At 37.5% G+C, this 14,955-nt stretch overlaps 1 protein-coding gene across 1 annotated transcript in view; it reads left to right on the forward strand.

Annotated features, from left to right (window-relative positions):
- HCN1 (hyperpolarization activated cyclic nucleotide gated potassium channel 1) overlaps nucleotides 1-14,636 on the forward strand; it is a 624,487-nt gene extending 609,851 nt beyond the window's left edge. Inside the window, exons 7-8 of the mRNA XM_072605676.1 lie at nucleotides 4,792-4,956; nucleotides 8,482-14,636. Of these exons, the coding sequence (XP_072461777.1) occupies nucleotides 4,792-4,956; nucleotides 8,482-9,389 (1,073 nt within the window). The 3' untranslated portion in view covers nucleotides 9,390-14,636. The remainder of the gene's footprint in view (nucleotides 1-4,791; nucleotides 4,957-8,481) is intronic.
- The last annotated feature ends 319 nt before the right edge of the window (nucleotides 14,637-14,955 follow it).

Consider the following 14,955-nt stretch of genomic DNA (forward strand, 5'->3'; position numbering starts at 1 on the left):
ATCTCTCCTGAATCTCTTTTCCAAGTCAGTTATTTTTCAGTGAGATATTTTACATTGTCTTCTATTTTTTTTTTATTCTTTTGGCTTTGTTTTATAATTTCTTGATTTGTCATGGAGTCATTAGCTTCCATCTGCTCCATTCTAATTTTTAAGGAATTATTTTCTTCAGTGAGCTTTTGGTTCTTCTTTTCCATTTGGTCAATTCTGCTTTTTAAGTCATTCTTCTCCTCTTTGACGTTTTGGACCACTTTGCCATTTGGGTTAGTCTATTTTTTAATGCGTTATTTTCTTCAGCATTTTTTGAGTCTCCTTTAGCAAGCAGTTGACTCATTTTTTCATGACTTTCTTGCCTCACTCTCATTTCTCTTCCCAATTTTTCCTCTACTTCTCTTACTTGATTTTTAAAATCATTTTTGAGTTCTTCCATGGTCTTATTCCAATTCATATTTTTTTCTTGAAGGCTTTGGATGTAGGAGGTTTGATTTTTTTTTGTCTTCTGGTTATGTGTTTTGATCTTCCTTGTTACCAAAGTAAGATTCTATAGTATGATTTTTTCCCCACTTTTTGCTCATTTCCCCAGTCAATTATTTGATTTCTTCACTTTTTGTTAAGGGAGGACTCTGCTTCCAGTGTGAAGAATTTGGTGTTTCAAGGTATAGGGGTTTTGTGCTGATGCTGTTTTCAGAGATATTTCTAGGGACCTGTACATTTTCAGTTCATCCAAGGTGACATGATCAAAGAGGTGTTTACTCCTTTCCTGGTGTATGCTCTGATCTGTGACTGATCACTAGTATTCTTTCCTGTGAGGAGGAAGAGGATTCCATTTCCACCATCACCACAAGTTCTGCGATGCCAGTGCTCCTCCTTGCCCCAGGACTGCCACCCAGATCCCAGTACAGACAAAGCAAGAGAATTCTGCCTCAGTGCCAGCAACAAGATTCCTGCAATTCCACTCTGATCAGTAGCCCCACTGTATAGCCCCACTGTCTGTGGGCCAAGAGCTCCAGAAGCAACCACTGCCCCTGCTGCCTCTGCTGCTGCCCTGGAACTGGGGCTGGACTACACTATTCTCTTACCCAGGTCTGACAGACCTTTCCTACTGACCTTACAAGTTGTTTTTTGTATTTGTGGCTTGAGAAGTCTGGAAACCACCATATCTGCCAGTGTTTTCAGTGGCCTGAACTTTGTACCCGTTTTCTAGGGCCTGTTCTGTGCCAGCATGACCCACTCTGGACTGTACTCTTCTCTCAGAGTGGTGCAATAGACCTTTCCTGTTGACCTTCCAGGTTGTCTTGACCTGGAAATTTGTTTCACTCTGTCATTTTGTGGGTTCTGCTGCTCTACAATTTGTTTAGAGTCATTTTTTTACAGTTATTTGGAGGGGTTTGGGGCTCAATTATGATTTTTTAAAATAAAATATTATTTTTTTCAGTCAATTTTTGTCCTTCCTTTTCCAAGCTGTAGACTTTCTCTTGAAAACCTCTCATTACTTTTCCCATTTTTTCTTCTACCTATCTTATTTGAGTTTTAAAATCCTTCTTGAACTCATCCAAAAATGCTTTTTGGGCTTGAGATCAATTCATATTCCTCTTTGAGGTTTTGAATATGGGTATGTTAACCATGTTATCCTCTTCTGAGTTAGTGTTTTGATCTTTCTTATCACCATGGTAACTGTGTGGTCATAAATGTTTTTGTTTCTTGATCATCTTTTTTCCCCTTTTCCTGATGTTTAAAGTTGAGCTTTCTGTTGGAGCCCAGGGGGCCACCATCCAGCTTTCTTGTGCTGGTGAACTGTGGCCCTGTCACTTACTTTGTGCATAGGGGCCCAAAGATGCTGGTAGCTGGAGACTGTAGCATTCTGACATCTTACCTGGTAATGAGCTAGGGTTCTCCCTGATGTCTGGTGTGTGCTAAGGTCAGGCCAGGTTTTTCTGCCTTTCCCCAAGGCTATACCAAAAACATGAGTTTCTGGCCTCTGGAGTATGCCTGCCTGTCAGGGATGCACAGAAACATGTGCAGATCTGGAGCCACTGGCAGATGCCTGCCTTCTTGAGACCAGAATAAAGCTCATGGGTATTCTGCTACTTGGAGTCTGATGGTTTCCCTGGCTACGCTAAGACATGTGGGGGTCCTGGTGTTGATGTTTGCCTGTTCACCACAGTGGAACTCTGGAGCTCCCCTGATTTGCTGAGGTGGGGCTTACTGCTGGCTTGCTGGGATGCTTCCTGTCCTGGAATGCACTCCCTATTTACTCAATTAAGACAGACCTTTCCTGGCAATCCTCCATGTTTCCTGGGCTAAAAGACTGTTCCAACCAATCTTTCTGTTAGCTCCACTATTCCAGGATTTGTTCCGGGGTGCTTATTTTATGATTGTTTGGAAATGAATATGGGAGAGTGACGGTGATTCACTGCTTACTACACCAAGCTGGTTCTAGAAGTCCACATATATAGATTTAGAGAAAGATCATGGGACACCAGAACCAGTCCTCTTTCCACTATACCACAGAGACTTAAAATGTGTTATCAGTAGTAGTGTGAGGAGTATAACATTATCATCATCATAGCTGACACTGATATCATGCTTTAAGGCTAAACATTTTTTAAACGATCATATTTGATTGGAATAATTTACTAATTTAGAGTAATAGTCTTTGGAATTAGCTCTGATTCCAATACCTGTCATTTTGGTGTGTGATACTTTGCTCTGGATCCCAATGTCCACCCCTGCAAAATTATGAGCACACTGCCATCCTTCTGCCATGTTCACATTGTCTAACTTCTCATTGTGATTAGAGATTCAGAACTCAGATTCCTGGAATGAAAAGATCAGTGTTTACATAATTCTGTTGCTATTCATCAGGTTTGAAATTGTAGGACATGAAATGACTTTTTTTGCAAGAGAGGCTCTTTTGGGTCTCCTTATTTAGTAAATTAGACACAGGTATTTCCTTTTGAACAAATTCATATACGGAAATGTAGATTTACACAAAAAAAGTCAAATATTGGCTCATGACTCACTAAACCAAAAGATTTGTGATTTTACCAAAGGAACCAGGGGCCATACCAGACCCTTCTGGCCACTTAGAATGAGAATGCTCTTTGGGAATACTCTAGCTGTATAATGTTAGCTAATGCTAGGAATGAGCTAATTAGGACTCTCTTTCAGTTGTGTCTGATCACATGAAATATCAAGCTTGTTATTTTTTTCATAGCTCCAGCATCTATTTAAAGGAAATGAATGTGATGATCATATTTTCAGAAACTATAGAGAAATCATATCACAAGGTATATGATGAGTTCTTTATGTTTTAAAAAACGATCTTGATAACCACAAATGTATGAAATCCCTAAGCTGATTATGCGAGTGTAGAAGGCAAATTACGGATCTTTATCTCTGCAGCAATATTATGAGTGCCTTGAGATCAGGGTCCATATTCTGTATGATTTTGTATCTACTACAGTGACAGACTTACGCTATACTAGAGAAATCATAGATTGTTACTGTGTATTTATTGAATTAAATTGATTTTGTGGAGCCCAAGGAAAAGGGAATTTTTAAACACTGCAGATCTTCTCGGAGAAAAGAAAAAAAAACAAATCTTTCTTTTCTGGCTACTTTGGGTTGGTAATCTAGATGCATAAATTCATGCTTTACTGTGTGGTATAATATGGGAGACAGCTAGATGACTCTATGGATAGAATGCTGGACCTGGAGTCAGGAAGATCTGAGTTCAAATCAAGCTTCAGGCACTTACTAGCTGTGTGCCCCTAGGTAAGTCACCTGACCTTTGTTTGCCTTAATCCACTGCAGAAGAAAATGACGAATCACTCCAGCATCCTTGCCAAGAAAATTCCATGAGCAGTATTGGTGTGCCACAGGCCACAGGGCCAGAGAGTTAGACATGACTAAACAGTTGAACAACAGCCAATAATACTATAGGTATTCATTTGAAAGACTTTTATTGAGTGCCTGCCATGGGCAAGGGTTCACGCTAAAAGCTGGAAGGGGAGCACAGGCACACTATCAGCCCTCAAAAACCTTATAGGATCCTAGATTGAGAGCAGGAAAAGGAGCTCTGGAGATGCCATCTCGTTCACCATTTGACCAATAAGTAAAGAGGCCCTGGGAGGTTAAACAACTTATCCAAAATCATACCAAAGACAATAAATGTTAGGATTACTTACTCAGGACCTCTGGCTCCAAACCAAACCCTTTAGTTTACTGTCTCTCTGAACTAGTAAGGGAGAAAGATCCAGGATAAAAGGTAATGAATTTTAAGTACCTTGAATGTCTCGGAGTAGGGATAGATTGCCTCTGGATGTATAGATCAAGGGAAAAAAAACAGATTCAGAAGGAAATTCAACCTGAGCTGTGCCTTGAAAGAACATTTACATCATTTGTAATATTTTTCTCTTTCAAGCTTCTGAAGATGTCACATTTGGTGTCTCTATTTAAAGCATAAGAAACTGTGTTGAAAACAATGGGTATTTTGCCATTTAATATCCAAAACTTATCATCTCCCCCTCACCTTAAAATGTAAGCTTCTTGAGGGAAGTTTTTGGTTTTTTTTTCCTTCAAATCTGTATTTAGCACAGTGTTGGGTACATATGTTTAATAAGTGTTGGTTCAAAGATGATGAGACTCCTCCAAAGGAATCGTGCAATGAAATAGCACTGGGCTGAGGTTGCTTGGCTGATGGTTACTTTTAATACAATTTTTTTTTTTGGAATTTCTTAGGGCCTTACTGGACTTTTTGCTTATTAAATGTTTCTTTCTTTACTTCAACAGAAATTTGCCTTTTAACAAAAGGCCGCCGCACAGCCAGTGTCAGAGCTGATACTTACTGCCGGCTCTACTCACTGTCAGTGGACAATTTTAATGAAGTGTTGGAGGAGTACCCCATGATGAGGAGAGCCTTTGAAACAGTAGCGATTGACCGACTAGATCGAATAGGTATTCTTTTCCTGTTGAATGTTTTCTCACCCAGGCAATTTCATTTTTGTTTAGTGGACTTGAAGTACCCATACATTAGAGTTGGTATGTTAGCTAATGTATGGAAAATAAGTTTTCTGATGACTATCCAGCAATTTCTCAAACTATGCTTGGTATTCTGCTCTGCATGCTATGGGTTTAATTTTCTTTTATTTTTGCTAGCTATAGAATCTGCTTTCCACAGCGATACCAACACTGTATGACTGCTCAGGTAACTAACATAATAAATAAATAAAATTCTATCTAGTAATTCAAATAGAATTAAAATGTTCAATAGACTTAAGCCTGAATCTACACTACAGAAAAAAAAAAAAAACAACTATGTATTTGGGGGTTTGAACAAGTGTGTTTTTCAAAAACATTTGTCTCTACATTAAGATGTTCAAAAATGAGAACGTAACCTCAGTAAGGAATGTGGAAATGACTGTAGTGTAGACACAGGTGGGAGTAGCCTATTTAGAGGTATCCAACATTGGGACTTTTCCTAGCTGATTAATACCTCCTTTCTTAAAGCCTCCTCTGCTATTAGAACATTAGACCTTTTAGCTATAGTGATGTTAAAACTTGAATCACTTCAATATTCCAATGGGTCTGCGATCTCTTCAGTGTGAGTACTGCTTCCGCTGGTGTAGATCACAACCTATCTGTCCTTTCTCATCCTACACTATTCCTGTCCATGTCTCATGTTGCTGTTTTTCTACAGATTGACCATGTGAGTGGGGATTGGGATCTTCTAGAGTACCTGTAGTTCTTTTTATTCAATATTTTAAAGAGATAAAGACTAGACCTTTGATTTTATTGATATAGGCAACTTCCTCTACCAATGCAGATCAGCACCATCTCTGCAATTTATAGAATTGGAGGAGTTGCCTAGACTAGAGCACTGAGAAGTTAAGTGACATACCTAGAGTTATGGCCAATTTATGTCAGAAACAGAACTCTGAGCCCAAGTCTTGGTGACTCTAAGCCCAGCTCTCTATCCACTATCCCAAAGTGCCTCTCCATTTCTTAAAAGAAGATTTAAATAATTGCCATTTTGAAATTTGTTTCAGGTCAAAGCTTCCTATTTATCCAAGCTACTTTGAGAAGAGAATTTAGGGTGGCAGCACCCCTGGTAACTGATTCCATGGGGGTGACTTAGTGGAGAGAAGGGCTAGGGTTTTACCCCTGACCTCATTGGTGTACACAATCTTACTTCCTCCTTTTCCTTCTGCTGCCAGAATCCCAGCTTGCATAATATTCTGAAATTTAGAAGGGAAGAAGTTAAGGGACTCATACTATTTCATTCAGCCCCTCTGCCATATGTTGGGAGTTGTTGTGTCTTTGATAATAGGGTAAAGTTATGCAGGAGGATAGAATGTCAGTAAATGATGAAGTGAGTTACCCTGGAAGCATGCTTGTTTATGAACAAACATGCTTGGGGTGGAAGTTATCTCTTATCCCCAGTTGTATTGGAATTAATCAAGGGAGGCAGAATCTCACAATACCTGGGCTGCTCCTTGTTTATCTAGCTAAGTACCTCTGGAAGTAGCATTACCGTTTTCAAAAAAAGAATATATTGAAGTTAAAAACTACTTTTCACAATGTTCAAGAGAACCAAAATTTGTGACTAGTATCTGTTGCTGGCTAACAAAACATGGTTTTTTTCAAGAGAAATGTTCAACCACAGATTTGCATAAAATAATCCAGGGAGCTTAATCGTGTCTAACCATCTGGTTCCTCAGTACCTTTTCTCTTTCAAAATTGTGGAACTATATCGACAAAGAAGCAATGAGACATAGCACATAGTGAATGAGCCTACCTCAAAGTCAACCTGGACTCAAGTCTCTCCTCTAACACTGCTATATGATGCTAGGCAAATGATAACCTCTCAGTGACCAGGACAATTGTCTGGGATGTTAAATTACAGAACAGCTGCCCATCTTTATTGTTTAGGAGAGTTTCATCACTAGCAGCTCTTTATACTAAAAAAATCAGATAAGATAACAGGGCCTAGCCTTCCTGTTGCCAGAGGCTCATGAGCAGAGTCCACCTGGTGATTTCTGCCCCAGCAACCAATGAAGGTTTATTGAGATGCTGAAGGGTAATGAACCAGAGAAGTAATTGAACTTAAAGTATTAAAGTAAAGTGATGCAAGGGAAAGGAGGTGAAAAGGGAAAGAAGGAAATAAGTATTTATATGGCACCTATTCTGTGCCAGATACTATACAAATATTCTTATTTGATGCAAATGAACGGATACTCCTTTCGTTCTTATTTGACTATCAACGAGAAGCCACAAGTTCTCAGATGAGGAAATGATGAAATGTCACACCAGCAGGTATGACACAGATGGAGAGCCCTTGTGTAACATTCACAGAAGCATGGCTCCTCCTGGTCTGGTGGTCACTATTTACAAATATCTAATAATATCAGAAAGTGTGCTGGCAGGCATATGTAGATGTTACTTCTATATGAGTTCAGCACTCAGGAAATTAGGGAAGCTTGATAAGTAGATAAATTTTTATTTGGACATTAAAAATATAATTGTTTTTGCCTATATAGTTCAGTAAATTCTAACACAATATCCTACCATTTCAATGAGATGTCCTATTTACATTTAGAGTAACATTCTATTTAGAGTGGAGATTCTTAACCTAGGGTCATGAATGGTACACACACATATGTATGCATACATATATATATATATATGTGTGTGTGTTATATAGATAGATATGATTTAGAGATATGTCGTAGAAATCTCAACCATATTCCAGATACTAAAATATTATGAGTATTAATAAATTAATTTTATTAATGATGCTTTTGAAAAATACCATTTTTTCCTGCCTCTAGTCAAGGCACTATTTCTGATATACCTATAATTTCAAACTGTGCTAAAAACACAATTTTTGGAGAAATAGTAGTGATGATGATGTTGAAATAATAATCAAATATTAAATATAAAAACAATAGTAGAACGGTAATTTGTCTCAGGGTCATTTCTATCTGAACTCTATTGAAAATAAAATAAAAGGTCAGTAATAATATTGGCAATATAAGAGGCAGAAGTCCTGCCTCTAACACATTCTAGCTGGGTGACCATAGACATCTTCCTAATGTTCCAGGTAGCTCTCTAAGACTTATTTACAGATAAGTTGTCACTCTGCATTGGCAGATGGAGTTCCATACAAAAAATGTCGTACATTCATGTAGACCAGCACTTTACCCTGCTTCCCCCCCTGCTAAAGAATTACAGATCACAACTATAAAGGTCATGAAAAACTTTCCTCATGACAACGATACAAAGAAGAAAATACAAGAATTATTATCTCCATTTCACAGAAACAAATAAAAAAAAAAAAACTAAGTCTCAGGGAGCTTCAGTGAGGCTTAAAGGAGTACTTTTTATAATTATCCCAGGCTTAGGTTAATTGGAGCCTCCTCAATCTGACTCGTCATTCTTTGCTTGGAGGTTTTCTAAACTTGCTTCTTCTTCTGCTAACAGGAAAGAAGAATTCGATTCTTCTGCAGAAGTTCCAGAAGGATCTGAATACTGGCGTTTTCAACAATCAGGAGAATGAGATCCTGAAACAGATCGTAAAGCATGACAGGGAAATGGTCCAAGCCATTGCTCCCATGAATTTCCCCCAAATGCCAACCCTGAATTCCAGCACTCCAACCACTACTCCATCCTCTCGAATGAGGACACAATCTCCTCCAGTTTACACTGCAACCAGCCTGTCTCATAGCAACCTGCATTCCCCAAGTCCCAGCACCCAGACCCCACAACAAGCTGTCATTCTGTCACCTTGCTCCTACACCACAGCAGTCTGCAGCCCTCCAGTCCAGAGCCCTCTGGCAGCTCGAACTTTTCAATATGCTTCCCCAACTGCTTCCCAGCTGTCACTGATGCAGCAGCAGCCACCTCCACCGCAGCCACCCCAGCAGCCCCAGCCCCAGCAACCACAGCCACCACCCCAACCTCTGCAGCAGCAGCAGCAACCGCAGACACCCACAATCTCCTCCCAGAAAAATGAGGTGCACAGGAGCACCCAGGCTCTTCACAACACCAACCTGACCCGAGAGGTCAGACCGCTATCAGCCTCTCAGCCTTCGCTGCCTCATGAGATCTCCACTCTGATTTCCAGACCTCACCCCACAGTAGGAGAGTCTCTAGCTTCCATCCCACAGCCTGTCTCTACTGTCCATGGCACAGGCATTCAGGCAGGGGCCAGGGGCAGTGTCCCTCAGAGAGTCACTCTCTTCCGACAGATGTCTTCAGGAGCAATCCCTCCCAACCGAGGAGCTGTCCCAGCCCCTCCACCAGCAGCACCTACACTACAGAGAGATTCCTCCACAGTCTTAAGTACAGACCCAGAAGGAGACAAACCACGATTTGCTTCAAATTTATGATTCCTGCTGATTATAAAAGCAGAAAGTACTGTTATAAACTGAGACTTTCCCCCAGAAACTATTTTAATCTATGTCCTGAATAGGTCCCTGTAGTCTGCTCTGAAGAAATATTTTAGACAGCTCTACCCTACATCCAAAATGTAAATATATATACATATATACATAATATACATACATATATATATTTAAAGATCCCCAAAGAAATTTAAAGACCTGTTTAGCATTCAGTGTTATGTCTTCATTTCTTTAAATCATTAAAGGAGTCGAAATTTTGTTGTAAGATTATTTATTTTTAACCTTCATTGACTCAAAAATTCTTTGATATATATATTTCTCTACTTTATCAAGAATTCCTAGATTGAATGAAAAATCAAATCACCATAACCTCCATAGGTGAAAAGACTAAGAACTTTACTTTTAAGAAGGTAATTCAAATGAGCTAGTGAACAGCAACTAACAAAAATTTCTTCTTTTAAACTTCCATCCATTGCATTTCCATCTCCAAATTGTGAACAATTATTTAACAGTGTATTCATTGGCAGGTCTCATTTTATAGATCATACTGTGTTTTGGTGCTTTCCATTCTGAATTAGGTTGAAGAACACCAATGGATCAAAACATCTTCAGTAGAAGGACGATCACAATCACTGCTCTGGATAGTTCCGACTGCAAACATGGTTATTGATCTTCTTTCTGAAAGCTGAGTGAAGTACTGTCTCTGCACTGTGATGCCAGACATTTATGAAGAAAGACCTAATGCTCAGTTGATGTCAGTTTTAAGTAACTTTTTGATCTAAACAAAAAATAGCTTCAATGTGGTATGCTACAACAAAGTCATTATTTGGAATTGAGTGTCATCACTTCACTTCAAAACTTAGTTCAAAATTTTACCAAACCTAACTGTGACAACCATTCATATGTAACCCAACAGCTTGAAACATACACTGTTACTTTTACTTACAATGTTTTTATGCAAAATTATATGCTTGATCCTGCAAATTACTTGTAATTCACTTAAACCATCACTTTTCTTCTTCCTTGCCATAAGCAAGTGTCTGAAAATATGCCCTGCATGCTTTTTGAAAAAAAAAATAGGCTCAATCAGTCATTGTAGGGGAAAAAAAGCTTACAGTATTTCTTGGCTTTATAAAACTAAAACTTCATAAATTGTGTCTACCTTTAAATTCCTATAATGCTGGTTTGGAATCTCTAACTTAAGTCTAGAAGTGAGATTTTATTTTTATTATTATTTAAAGGGTCATTTGTAAGCACAGCTTGATTTAGAATTTCAAGTGCATTCTGTGTCTTCACTGTAGCTAGGAGTTAACTGTGGTGTTAATTTAAAAAAAAATAAATATAATATAGCATCAAGTCTGTTTGGGAATGCACGGTTTGCTCTGTGTATAGTGTAACTAAGTGGATAGTCAATCTTAAGGCATGTAGTGTCCTACATAATACGTAGATAGAAGGTTTATTATTTTAAGTGTCTACAATAATCAGAAAAAGTGACAGAAAGCAGGGTTAAAGCTTTACTCTTATATGAATGTTTCTTTCCTTTGCTCAGATCTTCCCATGATTTTGTAAACTGGTCCTTGTTCAGTTTCTTCACAAAAGACTTTCCTAAGTAATCATTCGTGCCTACTTTCTCACAGTAAATAGTGGATAACTGGAACACACTCTGAAGAGTCCTGGTAATCAACTATTGCAAATACCAAACACTTGGCCCAACCAGTCCACCTTAAGGAAATGTTCTAAAGGGAAGGTCTGAAGTTTCTTTAATGCTGATATAAATTCTGAATGGAGAAGTTACACACAACCATATACCATATATTGAGATGTAGGAGTATTGAAACAGAAAAAAATGCCCTAGAGTGGACAGAGTTTAGACCTATAAGGTCTGCTATGCCTTTTACTAAAACGGTATGCAAAGAATACAAAAAAAAAAATTGAATTTTTATTTTCTTAGAAATTCCCACTAATGTGGAAATAACTACCAATACTAATCAATGTAATTTTAACCTTAATGTGCTGCTGATATATGATGGTGTAAGAATAGTATATAAGAAAGGAATTATGTAGACTGTAAATATATATGTGTATGTACACATATATATATGGATATGCTGCAAGACCACTTACTTAACAGAACCAAATTTTTTATTTTATTATGAAATTGAAAAATATATTTGAATTATTAAGATATTTTGGTCCTTCAAACTATTTACAGTTTACATTTGATAGGAGTGATAGGTTTAGTAGTGAAATATTTTTATATATAATTTTTTTTTAATTTTGATCACTATGGAGAAATAAGTAAAATTTATTTGCATGGTCTTTCAGTGAAATGATAAACTTTTTAATAACTTTGTAATAGAATGGACAAAATCTAGGGTTTGAATGTTAAACCCCAAAAAATGGTACAGGGTATAAATCATATACATATTATATATATATATTTATATGTATGAATGTATATATACATACTTAGGCTAAAGGGAAAATGGACCCACATTCCTGTAATATAAAGGTTCATCTACTGCAAGTTAAAGAAGTGACCTATTTTCTCTGTACATAGATAAGCTCATATATATGGAATTTTCCATCTGTACAGAATTTAATGTATTAATGAAAAGGTTGAATCTACTGCTGCTGGGAAGACAATAGAACTATGGATTCTTACAATGACTGTATGATCAGGGACAAGTTAGGTTTTTTCTTTTGTCTTTGCTCAAAGCCATAAATATATACATAATATACATAAAGATTATTAATAAATTGAACAGAAAATAAGATAAGATCATGAATTTTTTATTTGACCAATTCAACATACCCAAACATTGTACTTTACTAATGAGCTGGGCATTGTCTTTTATCTTATGATGACTGCTAAGTGAGTTTTGTTTGGTATGCAACATTAAATTTTAATTGTTTATATGCAATAGCAGCAGGGGGGAAATGTTTTTGCCATTCATTTGACTCAGCCTTGTACTGAAAGGCTAATTTGATTCTTGAGCATAATCTCTTCTCTGTGGCACCTCTGCTTGTGGTTGCTGTCCAATTTTAAAATTTAGGCTGCCCTAATTCCATTGCAATCCACTTATGTAGACTTATTCTGTTTCAATTTAGGGCTTCACGGAGGATTTGCATGTTGATAGGACATCTCTACTATACAAATGGATTTTCAATCAGATACAAAAGTATAAAAGGGAGTAAAATCCAGGGAGATTTCATTACAGATAGAAAAGCTCTTAGAGGAATGCAGAAGGGACAGTAGTAGGGTTTATTCACTAAATGCAAGTCCTATTGACCAAGGCCTCAGTGGTCTATATGTAATTGAATAATTCTCTGAAGTGCAAGGCTCCACTGAAAACAAGTAGGTACTTCTGCAGTTTATATATCTTTTCATCAAGTAGATCTCAGCCAAATCATATTGACTATATGTGTGTGTACACGTACATACATACGAACATACGTAAACACACATATAAATAAAATCAGATGATTTAACTTTTATGATTGTGACCCATGTTATATTTTTGTTTACCATTGATAGATTTTTTTTGGAGAGGTCTAAGCTGTTTGTATATAGAATTGCAATTATTTCACATGTGTTTTTTTCCCAATAGTTACTAGGCAAAGCTTATTCCATCACCTTTAAACATGCTAGTTCCCGTATGTCCTTATAATGCTAGTAACTTCTCTAAGCCCTAATTTCTTCCTTTGAACAATGAATAATTGAACCAGATGACTAAACTAAACTAAACTAAAATGCTTTTTTTGCTATGAAATATGTACTATATGTGTATGTTCATTTTTTATGTCATTTGTAAAGCTAGAAAAGTTCTCAATTCTTTCTTTCCTTTGTTTTGTTTTTAATTGTGTTGCCCTACTTAAGTACCTTGGTTTTCATTGGATGGATTGCTGCTGAATATCCATTGCTATTTTCAGTTCTTTAAAGAAGTACACAAGAGCTGGAGGCCAAAGTGAATGCTGGCAGATGCAGAGCTGCCAGCTTCAGTCTATAGGCTTTTCCTTGGTGCACCCTTCCCCCAGGGAGACCTGGTAGAGCAAAAGGGAAAGCACTGTCATAAAGAAGGGATAATTATACCTATTGCTATTAGGTTAAAGCACTTGACTTTGTAAAGAAATTTTGTTACTTTAAAAAAAAAAGTTTTTCCATGAGGTCAGTGAAGAAAAGTTTCCTTGTTTTAAAAGGTGAGAGAAACAGGGTGAAATAAGTTCAAATATCTTGTCAAAAATCCTAAGATTTCATGGGAACAAATCTGGAAAGAAAATATACACACTTCTGGAGACTGTCATGGGTCTCTAGCCCTCAGAGCACAAAGCTTTCCAGTAGATAAAAACATGGAATTAAAAATATCTCCATCAATATTAATCATTTGAGTCAACCTCTGCCCCATCGTGGTACTGGGGAGCATACAACAATACAAGTGTCTTTGAATGGGAGAATAAGATGGGAGAGCTGGGTGTCTTGGATTTCAAACATCTAACCAGTTTAAAAGCCTTCCTCATTTCAAGAACATTGACTTAAAAACTTGTTAATGATTTTTGCCACAGGCAGATTCCAGGACAGCTCTGTTTTAGGGCCTATAAAACACCATTTGTTTATTAGAGAAACATAAGTCCTCCCTTTCTTATCTTTCCCACCCTCAGCCCAGAAACAAAAAAAGTTTGAGATTTTCCCTCCCTTCAAAATTATGCCATAATACATCTTCCTAATGTAATTAAAATCACCAAAAGTCACAGCTGTAATCTCTAAAGCTGGCGAACTGGGATATAGATTAAGGAGCTCACAATGCTAACCCCAAGCACTTGCAAATCTTTAACCTAGGCACAGAACAGAAAAAGCTCAGGAGAGGTTGTCAAGTATTCAGATGCTGCTGTCCTTTTTACCTAGATTTAGCATGTCAAACACTTCAGTGTGCTCTGGCCCAAAACCTTAAGTATCACCCAGCATGAGTTGGCACACATGACTTCCCCAAGGATATCAAGCAGATCAAAGAAATATGGAGACCCATGGAAACATGGAGTCACAGGGAAAAAAGCTAACTGGGACAATCCCCCCTATAGCTGGGGTGTTACTTCAAGATAAATAACTTGGCAACGATATTTAAGTACTCTAAGCGGATAAACACCCAGAAATTGTTTCCCCCTGTTTGTAGTCTGTTGCCTATAGCCAGTCTTGAAATGTGTAGTCTCCAAGACTAATGCCTTCAGTTTCTACCTTAGTTTTCTTATTGCGGTAACAGTAAATTGGGCCCCAAAGTACAACTCAAATGGAGGAAAACATTGTAAAGAATACAAACAAATGAATAAATGAAGAGAATAACAGCATTTTAAATTTCTTCTCCTTACTCCTGCATTACGTAATAGGTTCTGAATTTTTCTTTCAGACTTCTTTAACAGAAAGATGGCTTATAATCAGGCACTATTACCACTGTTGCCAGCACAGAGCTTCCAATATTATTTTCTTTAGATTAGGTTTATCATTGAGTTTTAAAAGCCTACAGGGATAGGGGCAGCTAGGTGATGCAATGGATAGAGA

Source organism: Notamacropus eugenii, chromosome 4 (assembly GCF_028372415.1).
Source record: "Notamacropus eugenii isolate mMacEug1 chromosome 4, mMacEug1.pri_v2, whole genome shotgun sequence".
Lineage (NCBI taxonomy): Eukaryota > Metazoa > Chordata > Mammalia > Diprotodontia > Macropodidae > Notamacropus > Notamacropus eugenii.